The sequence below is a fragment of the Panthera tigris genome, chromosome A1, assembly GCF_018350195.1.
Source record: "Panthera tigris isolate Pti1 chromosome A1, P.tigris_Pti1_mat1.1, whole genome shotgun sequence".
NCBI classification, from domain to species: domain Eukaryota; kingdom Metazoa; phylum Chordata; class Mammalia; order Carnivora; family Felidae; genus Panthera; species Panthera tigris.
The window spans coordinates 97,380,100-97,403,474 of NC_056660.1; the positions used below are offsets into that span (position 1 = coordinate 97,380,100).

At 42.2% G+C, this 23,375-nt stretch overlaps 1 protein-coding gene and 1 pseudogene across 3 annotated transcripts in view; one reads left to right on the forward strand and one right to left on the reverse strand.

The window, feature by feature from the left end:
• TNFAIP8 (TNF alpha induced protein 8) overlaps positions 1-3,040 on the forward strand; it is a 131,887-nt gene extending 128,847 nt beyond the window's left edge. For all 3 annotated transcript variants that reach the window (XM_007086841.3, XM_007086840.3, XM_007086837.3), the window contains exon 2: positions 1,379-3,040. In XM_007086841.3, the coding sequence (XP_007086903.1) occupies positions 1,379-1,944 (566 nt within the window). In that variant the 3' untranslated portion in view covers positions 1,945-3,040. The remainder of the gene's footprint in view (positions 1-1,378) is intronic.
• Positions 3,041-14,798: 11,758 nt separating this feature from the next.
• On the reverse strand, positions 14,799-15,544 carry LOC102954843 (annotated as a pseudogene).
• Between the last annotated feature and the right edge of the window lie 7,831 nt (positions 15,545-23,375).

Below are 23,375 nucleotides of genomic sequence, written 5' to 3' on the forward strand. Positions count from 1 at the left end.
TAGTGATTACGAACCACTTCATGCCGCCTAGAATATATCCCAGAGCTGGCCCAAATGTCACATCTAACGTGGAAGTGCCATACTGAGAGAGACACTCTTCTTATATACCCTTGCAGCCTGGATTAGGGAGTGGCCGCCTTTTTGCTTTCTGCCCCTAGCCTGTCCACACTAGAAATAATTGTGTATCACTGATGCCCTGACTATTTAGGTGAAAGACTAAACTTGGTTTGAGGAGTAAACATGTACTGAGCATTTTCACTGACCGGCTGTAAGCTGGGAGCATAATACAGTGTTTCATTAATAGTTAATATGCACAACTATTGTTATGTGTTCCCTGTCAAATTCAGTTATGATCATTTCAAAAGCAAACTCTAAGCATCAGCTTTTTCAAAGCTCCATGTTATTCATGGAGTCCATTTCATTAGCTCATAAAAGTGTAGTTATTTCCTCATAATGTATAAACGATGTGTAAATGTTTAAAGGGAACGAACAATGGCCGATCATCAGAAACAGCAAGTGACAATGAGCCCTCCAAGGAATATTCTTTTCTAAGACTCAACGCCTGGGAGTTGAAACTCAGGGCCCTTAGGATCACCAAACTGGTAGGGGCGGGCCAGCATCTCAGGAAATTTGACTTTTTGCGGCTGAAGTTTAAAACAGGGCTCTCCTTTTGATTTGCTTCCATGAATTTGCTACTTTCCTCAGTGTGGCTTTGCTCTTTATCCTTCTTACATGTAAAGGGGGCTCTTTAAACTGTTCTTGGCGAGGGGCGCCTGGGTGGCTCAGTCGGTTAAGCGGGCGACTTCGACTCAGGTCATGATCTTGTGGTTCGTGACTTCGGGCCCCGTGTCGGGCTCTGTGCTGATGGCCTGGAGCCTGCTTCGGGTTCTGGGTCTCCCTCTCTCCCTGTTCCTCCCCCGCTTGCACTCCGTCTCTCTCACAAAAATAAATAAAGATTAAAAAAAAATTAATTGTTCTTGGTGACTGGTGCCCAGAGGACAGTTGCGGGGTTAATTTTATATTTTGAGGGGTTTCTTATAAAATTAAATTGGGGGAAAATTGTGTAAAAACTGGTTCATGAGATGTACCATTTTTATAATCAGAAAAAGTTATCTTTGGAAAGGTTGCCCCCTTCAACTGCTAAACCAAGTAGTGAGTGTATAGCCAAAGGCATAAAACACTTGAGTTGCAAGAGACCTTAAAGATTATGCACGGCAACCCGTTCATTTCGTGAGGACCTAACGCCCAGAAGTGTAGTGAGATCTTTCGTTCTTTTCTGAACGGAAACAAACGTCAGCGGATGGGAGGCAACCACACCATGGGCAAATGAGAAGGAAAATAGTCCTTAATATCTGTGTTGTAATTTGCTTCCTTTCAGTGGCCACAGATGTCTTCAATTCCAAAAACCTGGCCGTGCAGGCGCAAAAGAAGATCTTGGGGAAAATGGTGTCCAAATCCATCGCCACCACCCTCATCGACGACACGAGCAGCGAAGTCCTGGATGAGCTCTACCGAGTGACCAAAGAGTACACCCAGAACAAGAAAGAGGCGGAGAAGATCATCAAGAACCTCATCAAAACAGTCATCAAGCTGGCCATTCTCTACAGGAACAACCAGTTTAATCAAGATGAGCTGGCACTGATGGAGAAATTTAAGAAGAAGGTTCACCAGCTCGCCATGACCGTGGTCAGCTTCCATCAGGTGGAGTACACCTTTGACCGCAACGTGTTATCCCGGCTGCTGAATGAATGCAGAGAGCTGCTGCACCAGATCATCCAGCGTCACCTCACTGCCAAGTCACACGGACGGGTTAATAACGTCTTCGACCATTTCTCAGATTGCGATTTTTTAGCTGCCTTATATAACCCCTTTGGAAATTTCAAGCCCCACCTACAAAAACTCTGTGACGGCGTGAACAAAATGCTGGATGAGGAGAACATTTGAGCATATGAGCGAAGACTGACTGCTCGTGATTTATTTGAAAATGGAGCACTGCTGATGTATGAAGGAAAAAAGAATTTTTTTTTTTTTTTTTTTTTTTTTTTTTAAGATTACACATGGTTCAGAAAGACATTGGCCAATTCGGTTGGTAGACGTTAGTGGTAATGTCTTATGTGGCTTGTTTTATTGGAAGAAAAGCATAGTGCCAAAAATTCTGGTGAAAGGCTCCCTAATGGTTGACAGATCGTGGGAAAAGTGTATGATGCAAATATAGAGTCATACAAAGATGAATATGTATGGCTCTGAACCTCAAGACATCTATTTTAGGGCAATTAATAGCACATTGGATATTTCTAACGTGTATAGTTATGTATTTTGATTCACTATTATTCCTTACTATGTGTACGTACCTCTGTTAAGAAGCCGAGGTCTTTCTCTCGCTCTCATTTTTCCTTTTGAAACAATTTCATTTGCGAGTTTACCTTTGGTTAAACATTCTTGCATTAAAGATTGTGTCACTGACGTTCAAGAATTAAGTCTTCATGGAGAATTAAGACACTCAAGAATTAAGGCGGTCAAAGGGAACCCTCAGAAAAATTGAAAAACGGCTTCTCTGAAGTCAGTATTGTAGGAACCAACTGTATGTGACATCACGAATAATGTCTGCTATACGAATACGCTTCTGGAGTTGAGTCCTGTTTTTTAGTACCAACAGTGCTACATCCAAAACGTGGTAATTCTTGAAAATGTGCTGGTGGCATCTCTATTTTTAGTACCCATTTTCGATGTGAGAGTCACAGAGGAAAATCTAGGTGGTTCTTGTAAAAGTTAAGTGGTATTAAGACAGTTACTATAATCTTCATTTTAGAGAGGAGCCCGTCAAAATAATGTAGGGGGATAAGGGCCAAAAAGGAGGAAAGCATATTGCTGTAGCATGTGAGAATGGAAATAAAAGGCATTTCAATGTTTAATAAGGTTTGATAGGTAAATAAAGAATGTCACTTTTTTATTTAACTATAAGGTTTTTGCTATTTTGTTATTTGCTATTTTGATGAGTAAACCAAAGAATATGTGCATTCTAAGCAGTTTGTGTGTTGTTTGTATATAATTTTGTGTGTGTGAATGATAAAGTAAGCATCTTATTTAAAAAAAATTTTTTTAAGTTTATTTATTTTTGGGAGAGAGAGAGCAAAGCAGAGGAGGGGCAGAGAGAGAGGAAGACACAGAATCTGAAGCAGGCTCCAGGCTCTGAGCTGTCAGCACAGAGCCTGAGATAGGGCTTGAACCTACGAACTGTGAGATCATGATCTGAGGCAAAGGCAGGGACTTAACCGACTGAGCCACCCAGGCACCCCAGCATCTTCTTATTTTATAAAAAAGAAATGGAAACCTACTGGCCAACTATCAGGAAATAACAGACTTAAGTACCAGTCCTAAATATTTGCATCATCACTGTGTCTGTGATTGAGTGTACTCTTTTGCCTTGAATTTGCCTGCCTCCCAGAACAGTGACATTAAAATAGTAGTTCACTGGGAAAGGTCCCACAACTTAAAAATTCCAGAGGTTGAGATCTGCTTCAACCCACTCCAGCCTGAAGGAGGAGGGCCATTTCCCTGAGTCCCTCGTGTGCTTGTCCAAGACCGGCAGCAGAGGCAATGTGTCTCCTTGTTTGATATTAAATCCTTGACACCAAGATTAGAACTGAAATGACCGTTCTCACATCGCCAAGCGGGTAGGTGATTTTGAGATGTTATAGCAATAGCATAGCGACTGCAGAAATGACCCCTTCTGTTTCATAACCTGCTAAGTTGCATGTAAGTTTCGTTCAGCAGCCTTCCATGGCCTTCCTCACGCGATCTTACTTCTGGCCTCTGCTTTCCTTACACGGGAAGGGAGTGTGGTCTTCAAGAGCTCCTGATTTAGTGCTTCTCTGTTCTCTACCAGTTCTTTCTCAGCAGAGGCATGCAAAATGGAATGGCTTGGCCGTTGTAGGCTATTTCTTGCTCATCTCTAGCTGTGGACAGGACCCACCGGAGAGAGGATAAGGATACATTTAGATCCGTCTGGGCACATTTTAGATCATAAAATTGTGCCTGCAGGCCAGTCATCAAATGTGCTTGAGGGAGGGAGCGAGCAACCCTTCATCTCACACAGAAGGCAGCGAGGACTCTCCAGAAGGAGGGAGTCCTGTTAGCTGCCATTTCAGTATCATGTTCTGGAGGGAGCTCATCTCCTTACCAATCTTGTGCCTGCCTGGAAGGATGCCTTAGGGATGAGCTACAAAGTCTTTTTTTGTTTTAGATTAAAAAAAAATTTTTTTTTTAATTTATTTTGAGAGAGAGCGAGAGATGAGCAGGGGAGGGGCAAAGAGAGAGGGAGAGACGGAGAGAGAATCCCAAGCAGGCTCCACACCATCAATACGGAGTCCAATGCAGGGCTCGAACTCATGAACCATGAGATCATGGCCTGAGCCAAAACCAAGTGTCAGGCCCTTAACTGACTGAGCCACCCAGGTGCCCCAGCTACAAAGTCTTGATCTGTAAGTTCATTTCTGATGCAACCAGACTCCCCTATGCATGAATTTAGTTTTGGGGAAGGGTTGGAAAGGCTGGAAAGAATCCAAATATGCTCAAGATGGATAATTCTGAGCCAAGTTAATAGTCATTTGAGGGCCTTAAGAACATTTTTAAAAATTGAGTGTTTTACATTTTAGAAAAAAATCATGAATTGTGTTAGAAATTGATTTTTCAAAATTTCATGCTGATGGCTTTTCTGCAAATATTATGAGTTAATATAATATAAGTGAGTGATAATATTAGGTGTTAACAGTGATTATTAGGTTCCAGCACACAGATGAGGAAACTACAAGAGAAATTAAGGAATTGCCCAAGTTCACTTAGACTATTAAGTGTCAAAACCGGGATATCTATAAAACCCTATTTTTCTTTAAATATGGTATGGGTAAAGACATTTCTAGAAACATCTTTGCTTCAGACAACAATGGGCAGTGTGCTTCTGAAATGGTTTTTCACATAGTGACATATGAGACTGTACTTAAATCATGCAGGTCTGATCTATTAAGATCTGGGTATGATCAGAGACATTTGTGAACTTTTCAATACAGCTTCCAATTTGGAGACTTCTCATAGCTCAAATTTCAGTCCCCTCCAGAACTTCAATTCAAGGTGCTCACAACCAACGATGATCCGTGGGGTACAGTGTGCGCCTCCCCTGAGGCAGTCTTTCCATGGTTGAGAAGGGCACTTTATGTGCCCACAACCAAGACAGAAGCAACCTTCACCATTGTGTTCCCCAGCAAAGGTATGGCTTCACTTGGAGATATAACTGTTATTTGTCAGGTTTAGATGCTAGAAATATCTGAGCAAGTTAATTTAATTTTTTTTTAATGTTGATCTATTATTTTTGAGAGACAGAGACAGAACGTGAACGGGGGAGGGACAGAGAAGCTCCAGGCTCCACACTGTCAGCACAGAGCCCGATGGGGGGCTCGAACTCACGAGCCGCAAGATCGTGACCTGAGCTGAAGTTGGTTGCTCAACCAACTGAGCCACCCAGGCGCCAAGAGAATTGTGATTTATCGTTGAAATCCCTGATGAGACCCCCCCTAATTATAACTTAGCATACCATTCTTGACAGATACTAAATCAAAGATGAGCATCTCTACCCATTTGATGAAATATTTGTAGTAAATAGCTAAGTGCTATGTAATTGCTAGGACATTAAAGTATTGTAACAAAACAAATTTAATTAGTATGTTAATAAGATTTATAATATTTTTACATTTTTAGTGAAGCTTGCATTTCCAAACTTGCATTATCTAAAGTAGTTGAACTTTGCAGTATTTGAAAAATCACTGTTTTATTTGATATATTGCATTCCTCCTGGGTATAAAGCTTCTATGAAATTTGTCAAACACAAAGCAGGTTTTAGCAGTCAGTGGTATTAATGAAAGAGAAACTTTTATCCAAGCTCTGAAATGATTGTCCTTAGGATGTTCAGATAAAGTCTTTATAGAAACCCCTGTCGCACTAACCAGAAATGAGTCAACTTTTTGTTTCCAAAATGAAACAACAGAAAAACGTACAGGAGCTCATAATCACATAGCACTATTGTGGCAAGCTATTGAAAATCCATTATTGCTTTTACTGAAGTGTCCTCATGGTTACTTACATATGCCCAGAGCCAGAAAAACACTTTTATCTCAGGGAATTTCCCAAAATGGAAACATTTTTGTGTCACCAGCCAAAGATGTGTTTTTATGTCTGTCTAGCCAAAGACGTGTTTTCTGTCCAGCAGCGAACATCAGCCCCAAGTTCTAGGGGACAAGACACTCCAAAAACGTCCCGTCTGCTGAGCACTGAAAAAGGATACAGACAAGTCAGCCAGCGTTCACGGTTAAGAGAAAAACATCTGTGCTTTGGAAAATGTTCTTCAGTACACAGAACTGTGCTCTGTGTCCACCAAATTTCCATGAGATCTTTGCAAGATGAGCCAGCGAATGGATAAGGCCCCCTCATCTTCCTTCATGGGTGGCTGAGGAAATTCTTTGCCTGCCTCACTAATAGATAATGTAACTGTTTCTGCCTCATGGAGATAAGGTGCTGATCTGGTGCTTGGGGTTTGTTTGTTTTTAATGCCAGTATAGTTAACATACAGTGTTATATTAGTTTCAGGTGTACAATTCAGTGATTCCACACTGTCACATACGATGCCCGATGCTCATCACAAGTGCCCCCCTTAATCCCCATCACCTATCTCACCCATCCCCCCACTCACCTCCCCTCAGGTAACCACCAGTTTGTTCTCTGCAGTTAGGAGGTTTTTGGTACTTTTGTTCTTAACACAAGGAAAGAATATGTTTTGATTCACAGAACAACCTAAGACAATGTGCTTCTCTGTACTTCGGTTTTTTCATTTAAAAGCTGATGGGTTGCAGGGTGCGCGCCTGGGTGGCTCAGTTGGTTGAGCGTCCAACTTTGGCCCAGGTAATGATCTCATGGTTTGTGAGTTCAAGCCCCACGTCGGGCTCTGTGCTGACAGCTCAGAGCCTGGAGCCTGCTTCAGATTCTGTCTCCTTCTCTCTCTGCCCCTCCCCATTTGTGCTCTGTCTCTCTGTCTCTCAAAAATAGATAAATGTAAAAAAAAATTTTTTTAAAGCTGATGGATTGGGGCCCCTGGGTGGCTCAGTTGGTTAAGCATCTGCCTTTGTTTGGCTCAGGTCATGATCTAACCATTCTTAGGTTCGAGCCCCAGATCGGGCTCTGTGCTGACAGTGTGGATCCTCCTTGGGATCTCTCTCTCTCTCTCTCTCTCTCTCTCTCTCTCTCTTTTTCTCTCTCTCTTTCTCTCTCTCTCTCCCCCTTCCCACTTGTGCTTTCTCTCTTAAAATAAACTTTAAAAAATTAGAAAATAAAGAAAAGCCGATGGATTAATGAAGTCACTTAAACCTGCCTGATGTGAGGTATAAATTCAAGACACGCAAGTGAAAACCCTGAGTACACATACCTGGACTGTCGCCATTATCTGGGATGATCGATGTTTTATGAGAGAGAAATCCAGGTTCCATTTTCCCGCAAACGAGCCACCCCTCAACCAGCCCAAGTGACTGTTCAGCAGCTCTTACTGCTTTTTTCTAAGACCGCTTATTATCCCGAAAGGATAAATACTTGCAAAGCAAATTATACATTTTTATAAGACATTTAATGTCCCGCAAGAGGGCTTTCACACGGACTTTGTGTTCTCATGACCAAGGAGTCACGGTTTTAGCTTGCTGAAAATATTCACTGAGCTTGAGGTGAGATCCACAAGTGGAAATATTGCACAGTATTGTCGAACACCACGTGTGGGGAATTTGGCATCTCTCCCTCCCGGGAACTCACTGGTGGGCGGTCAGGTAGAACCCTGTGGGTACAGAGGGCATGTGCAGGTGAGACCAGTGGGTCTAGCTCCTGTCTGCCAGCCCCTCTCTTGCCTTATCTGAACTTCAAATAAGATCAACTACCTCACATTCTCATTTTAAGGATAAAACTAAAACACGGTGGGCATCGAAACCTGAAGGCCGTTCCTTTGTGAGGTGTTCTTTATCGATGGCCTCTTGCTGTTTGCAAACAAGCGATGAAAATAAGCCTGGAATCTTAAATAAATTAAACAACAGATTTCCAAAGCCTGAGAGCATTTCATTCATTTCTGGTTTCCTTAAAAAAAAATTGTCTTTTGCTTTCAATTTAGGAAAATTCTCTCGAGTCGAGTTGTTGAAAGGAATGGTTTCTGGCCATTACTTACACATGATCTCTTAGCCAGTTACATTCGGAATCTCTTCAATTATTTTATCGTTCTGGTTGGTGTTAGTTTTCTATTGCTACATAATAAGCCACCCCAAACTTTACTGGTTTAAGTAACAACAACCATTTTGGGGGCACCTGAGTGGCTCAGTGGGTTAAGCATCTGACTTCGGTTCAGGTCATGATCACATGGTTCATGATTCGAGCCTTGAGCCCCTCATCAGACTCTGTGCTGTCAGCATGGAGCCTGCTTAGGATCCTCTGTCCCCTTCTCTCTGCCCCTCCCCAGCTCACTCTCTCTCTCTCAAAAATAAGTAAACATTGAAGAAAAAAAAAAGACCACAACCATTTTTTTCTCCCATGATTCTGTGGGTTGACTGGGCATAACTGGTCAGTTGTCTTTATCGGGGTTTTCCGTGGTTGTGGTCAGATAGTGGCTCAGACTGGAGTCCTCTGGAGATTTGACTGTGCCACTGTGCCAGCCTCGCCTCTTCCCCTAGTCTCTACTTATTAGTCAGGGCATCCAAAAGTGCAGGAACAGAAGCTTCCAGACCTTGTTAAGACAAATGTCCAGCATAGGCACGCTGTTCCTTCTGCCCCATTCTTCTGGTTAAAGCAAACTACAGGCTAGGTGTAGGGTCCTCAAGACCACCTTCAGGTTTGATGATTTGCTAGAAGGACTTGCAGATCTCAGAAAAGCTGTTACACTCACGATTAAGGTTTATTACAGTGAAAGGATATGGATTAAAATTAGCAAAGGAAAAAGGCACATAGGACAGAATACAAGAGAAATCAGGTGCAAGCTTCCAGATGTCTTGTTCTAGTCGAGTTTTACAGATAACATTTAATTGTCCTGGCAATGATGTATGACACCACGTACAGTGTGGCCAACAGGAGCCATGATGTCTGGCTTTTTATTAGGAGTCACTCAGGCCTGGAATGCCCACATGACCGACCTTAGTTACTCAGTCTCCAGAACCCCCAGAGGTCAAACTGTTACAGGATGGTCCAAAGTCCCAGGCAAATAAAACATAAATTAATCAGAAATCACATTGTTAGCACAAACTATCTGGCATGCCCAAGGCCCTTGATACACGAAGACACTCTAATTAAAGAGGATCTGTCAAGGATTAGAGATTGTTTCTAGCTAGTCATGGATTGGTTCTTTCTTTGGATTGCATGAATTTTTTTTTTTAAGTTTATTTATTTATTTCAAGACAGAGAGCATGAGTTGGGGAGTGGCAGAGAGAGAGAGAATCCCAAGCAGGCTCCACATTGCCAGCATAGAGCCCAATTCGAGGCTTGAACTTACAAACCATGAGATCATGACCTGAGCCAAAGTGGGACACTTACCTGACCGAGCCACCCAGGCACCTCTGAATTGCACAAGTTTTGATCATCCCAAGCCTGCTGAGTTACCCCTTTACTGCACTTAAGTCCAACTATGATTTAGTATAGGAAGGTCTCCACAAGGGCATTAAATGTGTCATGCATGGTTTTCTGGGGCCATCTTTGAAAACTAGGTACCATATGACTATTCCCCCCCACCCCTTGGCTCCAATAGAGGTAACAGAATACTTAGGGTGTCTTGTGTTCTTCATGGGATAGTCTGGGTTTTGTTTTGTTTTGTTTTGTTTTACCATTAATAGTGTCTTTATTTATTTTTTTAAAAAAAATTTTTTTAATGTTTTTTTAAATTTATTTTTGAGACAGAGAGAGACAGAGCATGAACGGGGGAGGGTCAGAGAGAGAGGGAGACACAGAATCTGAAACAGGCTCCAGGCTCTGAGCAGTCAGCACAGAGCCGGACGTGGGGCTCGAACTCACAGACAGTGAGATTGTGACCTGAGCCGAAGTCGGATGCTTAACCGACTGAGCCACCCAGACACCCCAATAGTGTCTTTATTTTTTTTAATTTAATTTTTTAAAATTTACATCCAAATTAGTTAGCATATAGTGCAACAATGATTTCAGGAGTAGATTCCTTAGTGCCCCTTACCCATTTAGCCCATCCCCCCTCCCACAACCCCTCCAGTAAACCTCAGTTTGTTCTCCATATTTATGAGTCTCTTCTGTTTTGTCCCTCTCCCTATTTTTATATTATTTTTGCTTCCCTTCCCTATGTTCATGTGTTTTGTATCTTCAAGTCCTCACATGAGTGAAGTCATATGATTTTTGTCTTTCTCTGACTAATTTCGCTTAGCATAATACCCTCCAGTTCCATCCACATGGTTGCAAATGGCAAGGTTTCCTTCTTTTTGATTGCAAAAAGATTTTTTGATTCTTTTTGGAGTAATACTCCATTGTATATCTATACCACATCTTCTTTATCCATTCACCCATCGATGGACATTTGGGCTCTTTCCGTACTTTGGCTATTGTGGATAGTGCTGCTATAAACATTGGGGCGCATGTGCCCTTCGAAACAGCACACCTGTATCCCTTTGGTAAATACCTAGTAGTGCAATTTCTGGGTCATAGGGTAGTTCTATTTTTAATTTTTTAAGGAAACTCCATACTGTTTTCCAGAGTGGCTGCACCAGTTTGCATTCCCACCAGCAGTGCAAAAGAGATCCTCTTTCTCTGCATCCTGGACAAGATCTGTTGTTGCCTGAGTTGTTAATGTTAGCCATTCCGACAGGCGTTGAGGTGGTATTTCATTATGGTTTTGATTTGTATTTCCCGGATGATGAGTGATGTTGAGCATTTTTTCATGTGTCGGTTGGCCATCTGGATGTCTTCTTTAGAGAAGTATCTATTCATGTCTTTTGCCCATTTCTTCAGTGGATTATTTGTTTTTTGGGTGTTGAGTTTGATAAGTTCTGTATAGATTTTGGATACTAACCCTTTATCTGATATGTCATTTGCAAATATCTTCTCCTATTCCGTCAGTTGCCTTTTAGTTTCACTGTGCAGATGCTTTTTATTTTGATGAGGTCCCAGTAGTTGATTTTTGCTTTTGTTTCTCTTGCCTCTGGAGACGTGTTGGGTAAGAAGTTGCTGCAACTGAGGTCGAAGAGGTTTTTGCCTGCTTTCTCCTCGATGATTTTTATGGATTCCTGTCTTACATTGAGGTCTATCATCCATTTTCAGTTCATTTTTGTCAAACACATCTTTTTAATACCTATATTTTTTCTTGAGATGACAATACCAATACTATTCATAGCACTTAGACTTATCAAAGTAGTTTCTTTTTTGGATGAACTACAGTGCTCTTCCCTGGTCGACAGCAATGCTTGCTTTTATCACTCTTCCAAATAACTGTTGGTTGTTTATTGCCCTGGTACAGTTTTGTGCAGGGTCTTTATCCAAAAATAAAGTAAAGCAACTCCTTTGCTCTTCCTGGTATCTTTATCTTTCATTATAGTAACCTTTACAACTTTGCCGTACTGGGAAAATATCCAGTGTAAGTCATTCTTGGTGAGGGAAAGGGTCAAGTTGGATACATATACTGTGCTTTTATTTGGGGCCAATCCACCACTCATTTCTTGAGGTGGGGCAGGCTGAGGAGACTAGACCACAAGCCCTCAACTCAGCTGGGGTTCAACCCGACTCTTCCCTGTCTCCTGCTAGGGTCTTGGCATCACGGGTCCTGGGAGGGGTCAAGCGCCAAACTATTTTTGATTTTTAATGTTTATTTATTTTTGAGAGAGAGAGAGAGAGAGACAGTGTGAGTAGGGGAGGGGCAGAGAGAAAGGGAGACACAGAATCTGAAGCAGGCTCCAGGCTCTGGGCTGTCAGCACAGAGCCCGACACAGGGCTGGAACTCACGAACCATGAGATCATGACCTGGGCCAATGTTGGATGCTTAACCGACTGGGCCACCCAGGCGCCCGGGGAAGACATTTTAAAAACATCATTTTTCTGGAAGTAGATTGCAGCCAAACTTGTAAAGCTAGATAAACTCTGGCTTCACATCCTTGTGCTCAGTGGGGTGTATCTGTGTCCCCGGAGGGCTAAGACCAAAACACGGAAGCACATGGTTCCATGTTTCTTGCCAGCCTAGCCAGTGAGCCAGATCTCAGTGGGTCCTGCCCACTATTTGGTTCTGTCTGCTTGCTTGTCGCTGATCACTGCCCAGCTCCCTGAGTCTTCAGGAGGAAAACATTAACAAGCAGCAATGTCCTCTTGCTAGCCAAGGACTAGGCATACAGCCTGACGAAGGAGCCAATGTGTAGTTTAGGCCCTGGCTGTGTTTCATCTCCAGTGGCTTTCTTTGTGGCTCTATACAAGACGAGGAGCTTTTCCCTTTCATTGGGTTGTGTTCAGAGAATTGGTGTCCAAAGTCCTTTTTGGACAAATCACAACACTTCCTGATCCTTGGTGACTCATGGCAGGATTTTTTTTTATATCTCCTGATGACAAAAAGATGGGCTTTTGAAGTTTCAGTTTTAGTTTGTTCTACCTATCTCTTGACTAACCGCATAATTTCAACCAAAAAAATAATATAAACATGGCTGATTACTCAAAAACCTACCCTACCTGCTGAGCCAGTTTGGTTTACATTAGCAGCCCAAGAAAGATGTCCCCTCTAGTCTGTATGAAGCTAGATTTTGCTACATTTCTTTCTCCCAGACTTTAAAAGAAGCAATCCCACCAAAAGCACTCTGACTTCTCACTCTCTTTAACTTAAGGAAAGAGAAAGCTGCCATCTTAGTAAGAGGCTCTAGCTTCCTGGTTGCTATCAGCAAGAACGAAGTTGGAAATGTAAGACAACCTAAGCTTTTCAGTCTTTTTCTAGCGCTAATTGTAATACAGATGTTTTTCCTAAGTCGCTTACCTTTATGATGCCAAATGGACTAAGGCTCTGAGTGGGAGGGCCTCAAGCCAGTGGCCTAGAGGGTTCTTGGCTTTGCACAAGGAAGAATTTAAGAGCAAGACTTGAAGAGAAAGGGACAAATGTTTACTAAGTAGAGAAGAAAGGAGCTACTTCATAGACAAAGTGGTGGTCTCTCCTCCCAGATAGGGCAAATGACTTCCCTTTGCCTCTAACAAAAGCTTTTATAAGTTTGCAAAAATTAACTAACTTTATAGGGAAGGGCTTACTCTTTAAATTTTGGGTGTATCACTTACATTGGGTGAGTAGTTTTTTCATTGTCTTAGGGTTGTGGATTACCTACAGGGAGAAATTTTAAGAATGTTCAGCCTAGGGACACCTGGGTGGCTCAGTCAGTTAAGCATCCGACCTCTGCTCAGGTCATGATCTCACGGTACGTGGGTTCGAGCCCTATGTCAGACACTCTGCTGTCAGCGAGGAGCCCACTTTAGATCTTCTGTCCCCCTCTCTCTGTGCCCCTTCCCCCCTCTCAAAAATAAATAAACATTAAAATAAAATTAAAAAAAAAGAATGTTCAGCCTATGTAGCTTTTACCTGCCAGAGGGAGTGGGGTCTTGGAATCTTTGGTTCTTGTGACTCTTTTTATGACCTGCTGACTTGTAGGCTAAGGGTCAGCCTAAAACCAAAATGGCTTTGCTTTGGTCAACCTGTCTCCTGAATCTCCCTTCCCTCCTGCCTCTCTTCTGTGTAGTGTTCACGACACTTAAGAAAAGCTTTCTACACATATATGAAGATTCCACTTTCAGTTAAAGGGTCTTAAATTCAGAGTTGATATGGAACCCATTATGCATAGCATACAAGCCCTAGAATCAAGAGACTTGAACCAGTGAACCCAAGAAGCATAATTTGGTTGCTCCTCTCCCTCACCATTCGTGAATGTTTTCTGTAGATGAGCTTCCATGTAATACTGTGTGTTTTCATCTGACAGTGCCTGACGGTAGGACACAGGAGTTATGTGGTAACAACCCTGCCCGAAGGGCACGGGCTTTGCAAACACACATGGGGCTAATCGAAAATGGCCGGGGTTGAAGAGTCTTCTCTCTCTCTCTCTTTGTTTTGTACACTTTTCTTTTTAAAATAATTAAAGACTCCTAAGAAGTTGTAAAAATAGTATGAGTCCTATGTACCCTTCACCCAGCTTTCTCCAGCTGTGACCTGTTGTGGAGGTGCAGTATAATATCACAACCAGGGACTGACATCAGTAGGTTGGTACCAGACTACAGACCTTATTTAATTTTCATTAAATAACATTCGTTACTTTTTTTTTTTTTTTTTTTAAGTAGGCTCCATGCAGCATTGGAGCCCAGTGCGGGGCTTGCACTCATGACCCTGAGTTGAAGATCTGAGCTAAGATCAGGAGGCAGATGCTTAACCAATTGAGCCACTCAGGTGCCCCTGGTTCATTATTTTTTTACTGCATTTGTGAGTGTGTAGAGTCCTATGTAATATTATCCCATATATAGATTTGTGTAACTACCACCAAAATCAAGATACAGAACTGTTTCGGGGGCGCCTGGGTGGCTCAGTCGTTAAGCGTCTGACTCTTGGTTTTGGCTCAGGTCATGGTCCCATGGTTTGTGGGTTCAAGCCCTGCATCAGGCTCTGTGCTGATGGTGCAGGGCCTGCTTGGGATTCACTTTTCCCTCTCTCTCTGCCCCTACCCCTCTTGTGCACTTTCTCTCTCAAAATAAATAAACTTAAAAATAATTTTAAAAAATTATGAAAAGACACAGAACAGTTTCATTACCACAAAGGAATTCTCTCAGGCCACCCACCTCTTTGTACTCACACCCCGCCTACTTCATCCCCCTCCCATCCCTAGAAACCAGTCATCTGTTCTCCAGCTCTGTGGTTTTATCATTTTGGGAGTGTTGTATAAATGGACTCATAAAGTATGTAATTTTGGGGGGAACAAATAATTTTTATTAGTATTTTTAACAAAGACACCAAAGAATTGTGCAATGGTGCCAGCATTGGATGCAATCCTTGGCCACAAGTCTATACACTCTTTTGCAACTGGTCCAGTGACAGCACAGTCGTTCATTTTGCCTTGTATTTTGCTACGACCTCCACCTTATCTTCAAAATAGAGAAACACACCGTCTGTCCTCCAATATGACTTTTGTTGTCAAATTGCCACTGCTGTATGTACCTTCTTTCTGAGCTCTGCTGTGCCTTTCTTTACTATGGCCATCACCATGACATCCACAGCAGCAGGAAGTCTGTTCAGTTGACCCTTGATCCCTTTCAGAGAGATGATATACAGATTTTTGGCTCCTGTGTTGTCAGCTAGTAGATCACGACTCCTACCAGAAGACCCAGGGAAATCCAGAATTTCACACCAGAGGACCCACCACATCCTCATTTTGACACCTTAAACATTGGAAAGGGACAGAAAGAGTATGTAATCTTTTGAGATTGCCTTTTTCCACCAAAGCAGAATGCCCTTGGGGGTCCATTCTGGTTGCTGCTTGTATCAGCAATCCATCCCTTTTTATTTCTGAGTAGTATTCCATTATGTGGACATTCTAGAGTTTGTCCAACCATTCATCCATTGAAGGACATTGGAATTGTTTCTAATATTTTTCTACCATACATAAACATTTGTGCTATGAACATTTGTATGAGCAGCAATGTATGAGATCAAGTTTCTCCAAATCCTTGTCAGCATTGGGCATGATCAATGTTTCTTACTTTAGCTGTTCTAATACATGTGGAGTGATGGCTCATTGTGATTTTAATTAATGTCACATCTTTTCAGACTGTTTTTTTGTTTTTTTTGTTTTTTTTTTTTTGAGAGAGAGAGAGCATGTGCATGTGCTGGGGAGGGGCAGAGGGAGAGGGATAGAGAATCCCAAGCAGGCTCCATGCTCAGCATGGAGCCCAGTGCGGGCCTTGATCCCACAACTCTGGGATCTTGACCTAAGCTGAAATCAAGAGTTGGATGCTCAACACACTGAGCCACCCAGGTGCCCCTATTTTCTTTCATTCTTTCTTTTGTTCCCTCCTGCTCCTCCTCTTTCTTTCAATAAACTCTCTAAAGTATAACATACATATAGAAAATCATAAGGGTACAGTTCTAGACATTTCTCACAAAGTGAATACACCGGTTAACTGGGACTTCAATTAAGAAAAGAACTTTCCTCTTTCTCTCACCCAGAAATCCCCCACCCGAGGTGTCCACTGTTCTGACTTCCAGCACTAGAGATTAGTTTTGCCTGTTTTTAAACTTCATATAAATGGAATCGGTCAATATATCTTCTTTTGTATCTGCTTTTACTCATAAGATTCATCAAGTGTTCTTGTGAAACATCTCTAAGAGTGACTGTCAACTTGAGGTAGCAAATACCATGAAGATGTTTTGGAGTTAAATGTTAGGGTTCCAAACCACTTGGCTTACTGGTCACTTAGGCTTAATGTCAGCAGCCAGCCAGCAAGTAGTTGTGATGTCTGACAGACACGAATGGTCAAATCTTGTTTGGGGATGATGAGGATAGTGGTTGGGCCAAAGCAACTTCTGAGGTATAAGCCACTGAGCCAACCTCTTACCCTCTCGACCTTCTTCTTGATCTATCTTGTCAGGGGAGTAAGAGTTGTTTTAAGGATAGCTTTCATAGGGGCGCCTGGGTGGTTCAGTGGCATTCGACTTCAGCTTAGGTCATGACCTCACAGTGGTCTGTGAGCTTGAGCCCTGAGTTGGGCTCTGTGCTGACAGCTCAAACCCTAGAGCCTGCTTTGGATTCTGTGTCTTTCTCTCTCTCTCTCTCTCTCTCTCTCTCTCTCTGTACCTCCCCTACTCATGCTCTCTCAAAAATGAATGAACATTAAAAATTTGTTCTTAATTAAAAAAATAGCTTTGGTAATGGGGAAGCAGATTACCAAGAAAGAAGACAAATGAGTCGGAACAAGGATCATACTTCCCTGAGGTGCGATGAACCATCAGCTTCCTAGTACCTCTCAACAAGTGACGTTCTTGAGGTCATTTGGGTAAAGGTAGAGGCTGATGGCCTGATCGGTGCCCCCCAATCCCCTCGCCAGTTCCTTTCCTCACCACTGGTATGCCACTGCTGGTCGTAACCCGAAAACGTTTGTGTAGAAGTGAGAGCGGATAAGGGGAAACTTTGATGGAAGCTCTCACAGATGATACATTCGTTCTTTGTTCCAGGAAAGAGGAAGTAGCACATTTGGGGTTATTTTAGTCAAGATTAGTTCTAGCAGAGATAGAACGGCTATCTCTAAATTTGGTCTTTTCCTGTCTTCTGAGTTTTCTGTCCCTTCTGCAGATATCTTATAGTGATCATCTGGGGATTCAAACCTTCCCACCCTGAGTATGATGCTATTATAGTGAAGTGTGTACTGGGGGCCAGCATGAAGCTGTTAGCTGTTTTGTAGCGTAGTCTGTACTGTGAGGTATGTGGTGTCACTCTCCGCAGAGACTGACACTGAGAAGATAAGAAATTTTCCTCATGACTCAGCTGCCAAGCGAGGGAGCCGGGCTTGAACCCAGAACTGATACTGAGAGCCCTACTCTCTGCACGGCATCCTACAGCTCCCAGCACGGGTAGGTGGCTGAGGCAAATTCTTAGTATTCGTCTTCTCTGGTTCCAGATGTTCAATGACAGAATGTTCTGCAGTGGGCGTAAGAAAGTGGCCGTCACAAAGTGACCCAGTTCACCTTAGTCCTGCCCCTACTCATGTGAGGCTTGTTCAGGCATATCCAAATCAGAAGGCTGATTACAATTTTTAGACGTAACAACTGGCATGTTACCGAAAGTGATAAAATGGAGATTTTTACTATCCCGTCCACAAATTGGATGGTTGGGTTAAACAGGTGGGTGAGGGAGCTGCTCAATGGCTGTCACTTTGCACAGGTTACTTGTTTTCTCTGTCTCTTGTTATTTTTACTTGTTAAGTGGAGATAACTGTGGTACTTCTATATCATCCATGGCAAACGCTCAGGCACAGAAGAGCGCCTCGCATATAGTAAGTGATTAATTCCTGGGAGGTACCACCACACCATCATCATTATCATTATCATCATCATCATCACTACCACCACCTGGAGATGTGGAGGAGGATGTGGAAGTGATGGGGTGGTGTCGAGTGGGAGCTGAACTCAGGTCTCTGGGCTGAGATCCTGGTGTGGTTGACAGCTGCCTTTTCTAAAAAAATGCTTTCTGTTGAAGTTTACATTTGAAATATACATAGGTATTGTCCATACTATTTTGTGAGGAAGGAATCTAATACACAGAGAGTTTCTTTAGGAGACCAGCTTAATCCTCGGGGTATTGTATTGTATTTAAGTTTATTTATTTATTTCGAGAGACACAGAGAGAGTAAGAGTGCGAGGGGCAGAGCCAGAGGGAGACAGAATCCCAAGCAGGCTCTGCACTGTCGGTGCAGAGCCCGACCTGGGACTCAAACTCACAAAACTGAGACCATGACCTGAGCTGAAATCAAGAGTCGGTCACTTGCCTAAGCAACTGAGCCACCCAGGCGCCCCAAGTCTTTGGGGCATGTTAAATTCGTTTATATTTGAGAAAGATTCAAATTCAGAGTTAAATATTCATCTTCATTTTGAAAATATTCACTATCATGTTGCACTTTCTCTTTATTTTCAGAATACACTAACATATTCCATCAAGGGTTCCATGGCTGTGCTAACAGTTTCATTCAAGCAAAACCCGATTCCGTCTTACCAGTCTGCAGACTCCTCCAACAATGACCCGTTTCATTCCCCCGTGCCTTAGCTGAGCTTCTGTTCTTGGTGGATTCCAGCTCTCTGAAAGGTGAGTGGCCTGTTCCTTCTGCATCACCCTTGTCTCTGGCTGTAGGTTTCACATAAACTCTATGTATACAATACGTAAACCAGATGGACACCATCTGAGTAGAGACTTTCTTCGCTGCTAGCTCTTCGGGATAAGCTGAAAATTTTGGCACCTGCTTGCCTGTGGCTCCTTTAGTCCCTGTTATGGCTTCTTTGTTTTAAACTGTGGAATTTCCAAGGTCATGACAATGTCAGTGTGGGAGAAGAGGGATGATTGACACTTGTTTTACTGCTATGGAAACACAGATATTGACTCTGGCATAACTTAATTTTTGCGTGAAAGGTGCTTTATATTAACTGAATCCATACTTAGAACATAGGACCTCCGTCCATATGTTGGCAGTTTTTATCTGTGTTTTAGGAATTATCCTGATTTCTAATGTTATGTCTTCTTTAAAAAAAAATTTTTTTTAATGTTTATTTACTTTTTTGAGAGAGAGAGAGAGAGAGAGAAAGAGAGACGGTGCGAGCAGAGGAGGCAGAGAGGGAGAGACACAGAATTCCACACAGTCTCCGGGCTCTGAGCTGTCCTCAAAGAGCCCGATATGGGGCTGAAACTCATGAATCATGAGACCATGACCTGAGCCAAAGTTGGATACTCAACCGACTGAGCCACCCAGGTGCCCCTAATGTTAGGTTTTTTTGTCATTCCATGTGCAGAGACTTTAGAATGTATGTAATTGAGAATCCCTAGGCTCATAGGGCATTTAGGACCCATTACATTGTGGTCATTTACATTTGCTGCTGGGCATTCATTTCATTCTATTGTTAACAACACCTTGGTTTTTCTTTAGGACTACCACCTGTCCCACACTCTCTATCCAGGTACTGATATCAACTGTAATGACAGTTGGGCACAGAACCTGGGTCTGACCAATCAGACTATTTCATCCCCGTTGAGTCAGCCGTTGATTCCGGGATGAATATGTAATAGAGTCACATGATCAGCTCAGCTATAGATCATCCAAGGACTTTTGTTTGAGAAACAGGCAAAGAACCATTCTTTCATCCCACCGGACTTGAAATCATGAGCTTTTGAGTCTGGAACTTCTGACAGCCAGTGTGTTTCCAGGAGGAGAAGAAAGTGGTTTGAGCCATGTCTGCAGTAAGTCTTCTCTTGGACTTCTTAGTTTGCTTCTTTATTTTTTAAATTCTTTTGATTTTTTTTTTATTTTTATTTTTGAGAGAGAGAGAGAGAGAGAGAGAGAGAGAGATAATGAGCAGGGAAAGGGCAGAGAGAGAGAGAGAGAGAGAGAGAGGATCCCAAGCAGGCTCTGCACTGTCAGTGTGGAACCGGGGGCGGGGCTCAAACTCACTAACTGGAGATAATGACCTGAGCCAAAGTCAAGAGTCCAGTGGCTTGGGGCACCTGGGTGACTCAGTAGGCTGAGCATCCGATTTCCACTTGGGTCGTGATCTCATGGCTCGTGAGTTCGAGCCCCATGTTGGGCTCTGCGCTGACAGCTCAGAGCCTGGAGTCTGCTTTGGATTCTGTGTCCCTCTCTTGCTGTGCCCCTCCCTCACTCATGCTCTGTCTCCCTTTCTCTCAAGAATAAATAAAACATTAAAAAAAAAAAAAAAGGGGGCGCCTGGGTGGCGCCGTCGGTTAAGCGTCCGACTTCAGCCAGGTCACGATCTCGCGGTCTGTGAGTTCGAGCCCCGCGTCAGGCTCTGGGCTGATGGCTCGGAGCCTGGAGCCTGTTTCCGATTCTGTGTCTCCCTCTCTCTCTGCCCCTCCCCCGTTCATGCTCTGTCTCTCTCTGTCCCAAAAATAAGTAAAAAACGTTGAAAAAAAAATTAAAAAAAAAAAAAAAAAAGAGTCCGGTGGCTTAACCAACTGAGTCACCCAGGTGCCCCTAGACTTCTTAGTTTCAAGAGCCAATAACACATTTGATCCTTTTGCTTAAGCCAGTTTGAGTTAAGTTTCTTTCCTCATAACTGAAAGGGTTCTGACTGATACAGGGTGATTGTCAGGTTGGTTTTGCATTTCCTGTGGAATAGAGAAGAGAGAGGGAACCTAAGAAACCTCTAATCCCAGGAAACCTTGCCAAGAAACAGACTAGTGGGCACCTACCATGGTTAGTGGACACACACTAGCTAGAATGCAGAATTAAAGTCTGTCCTTGGGGCACCTGGCTGGCTCAATCGGTTGAGCTTCTGACCTCACCTCAGGTCATGATCTCACAGTTCATGCCCCTCTCCAGGCTCTCTGCTGTCAGTACAGAGCCTGCTTTGGATCCTTTGTCCCCACCTTTCTCTGCACCCCCAACGATTTCTCTATCACTGTATAAAAAATTAGGGGCGCCTGGGTGGCCCAGTCAGTTGAGCCTCCCACTTCGGCTCAGGTCATGATCTTATGATTGGTGGGTTCGGGCCCTGACAGTTCAGAGCCTGGAGCCTACTTCGGATTATGTCTCCTTCTCTCTCTGCTCCTCCCCCGCTCCCACACTGTCTCACTCTGTCTCTCAAAAATAAATAAATGTAAATAAATAAATAAAATAAAATAAAATAAATAAAATTAAATTTTGTCCTTAAGTATTATGAGAAAACCTTCAAATTCAGGTTTATAATTTTTAAGCATTTGTGATTATTCTCTCTCTGCCCCTCACCCCTCTCTAAAAAGAAATAAAGAAGCAAACAAACATTTAAATTATTTTGGAAGGCTGTAAAGTGTCCTCAGGTGAAGGAAACCAGCTTTGTAGTTGAAGCTTGGGAAAGTGGTTTCATTTCTTTGAGCCAATGTTTCCTCATCTGTAAAGTGGGTATATCCTACCTCAAATAATCATTTAAGGCACATAAAACACTCAGAACAGAATGTCTGGTATATCCTCAATAAATAGAAGCTATCACTATTAAAAATGCTCTGAACTTTTCCTTTTTGGACTCTGTGATGGATTGCATTATATCCTTGAGACAAAATTAAGAGTCAAAATAATGAAAAAGAATGAAACCTTGCCATTTCCAATGACAGATGGAGCTAGAGAGTACAATGCTAGGGAAATAAGTCCGTCAGAGAAACACAATTACCATATGATTTCGCTCATATATGGAATTTACGAAACAAACAAGCAAAGGAAAAAAAAAAAGAGAGAGAGAAAGACAAATCAAGAAACAGACTCTTAACTCTAGAGAACAAACTGACGGTTACCAGAGGGGAGGTGGGCCGAGGGATGGGGGAAGTAGGCGGTAGGGATTGACCAGGGCACTCGTGATGAGTGCCAGGTGATGTATGGAAATGTTGGATTACTATATTGTACACTTGAACCTCATATAACACTGTACGTTAATTAACTGGAATTAAAAACTTTTTTTTACAGCATAAAAAATAAAACTAATCAAAAAATTCAGAATTTTGCCATTCAGCCTGTCAGGTCATAAAAATTGAAAACAATAATATAGGATTCTGCTCTAATCTGAGATGTTAAAGGCAGAATTTTATAGCGAGAAATATGCAATAATATGAAATATTTAAAAAACAGATTAGTAGTTGTAAACACACATGTAGTCTAATTTGTTAAATCATCTAATATGCTCCTCAGTTGCTACTTTTTTATGCAACTCTAAACGTAATTGAAGAGAATTGGGTCAATCAGAGATGAACTTTGAATATTAAACAAAAAGCAAAAGTAATAATTTGTAACTGATACATCAGTGTCAACATGGGTATGTACACAGAAAGTATTAATGCACACATGAAACACACACGCAGAAAACATACCTTGATTGCATAACTGTAAATTTACTAGAAGTCATTGCATCACACACTTAAAACAGGTGAATTTTGGGGTTCTGTAAATTATGCATCAATAAAACTGTTAAAAGAAACAAAAAATGAAAACTTTTAACCAAAAAAAGAAAAAAGTTTACATAAATGAGTCACAAAGACCAAAATGTTAAACTTTAAAAATAATACTAATAAAAAAAAATTATTAAAAAAATAATGTAAGCTAGAAGTATACACTGTGTAGAAAGGGGATATTAGGTACATAAAACATTATTTAGGCTGCCTAAGATTTGCTTGCTAGCTCTTTCAGGTTGTTAGGCAAAGGGCTATTTTCTTATTTTCAGTGAAGGACCAGGTTACCCAATTGTGTTCCCCTGCTCAGTTTAAGGCTGCTACAAGTTGTCAATGATAGTCCTCCTGATGGCAGTGAGAGCTCACCCCAAGCTTTGTCTCCTGGTGCTTAAAACAACAACAACAACAACAACAAACAACAACAACAACAAAAACCCCACAACACAACACAAATAAAAAGCTCAATCCAAACTAACTTAGTATTGAGGGCCTGGCTAAACTCAGTGTGCCATCTTGTTTTCCATTACAACTGGAGAAAGTATCTTTTTTGTTGTTAAATGTTTTTATTTATTTTTGAGAGAGAGTGAGAGGGCAGGGGAAGGGCAGAGAGAACAGAGAATCCCAAGCACTGACAGTAGAGAGCCTGATTTGGGACTCAGACTCACGAACCAT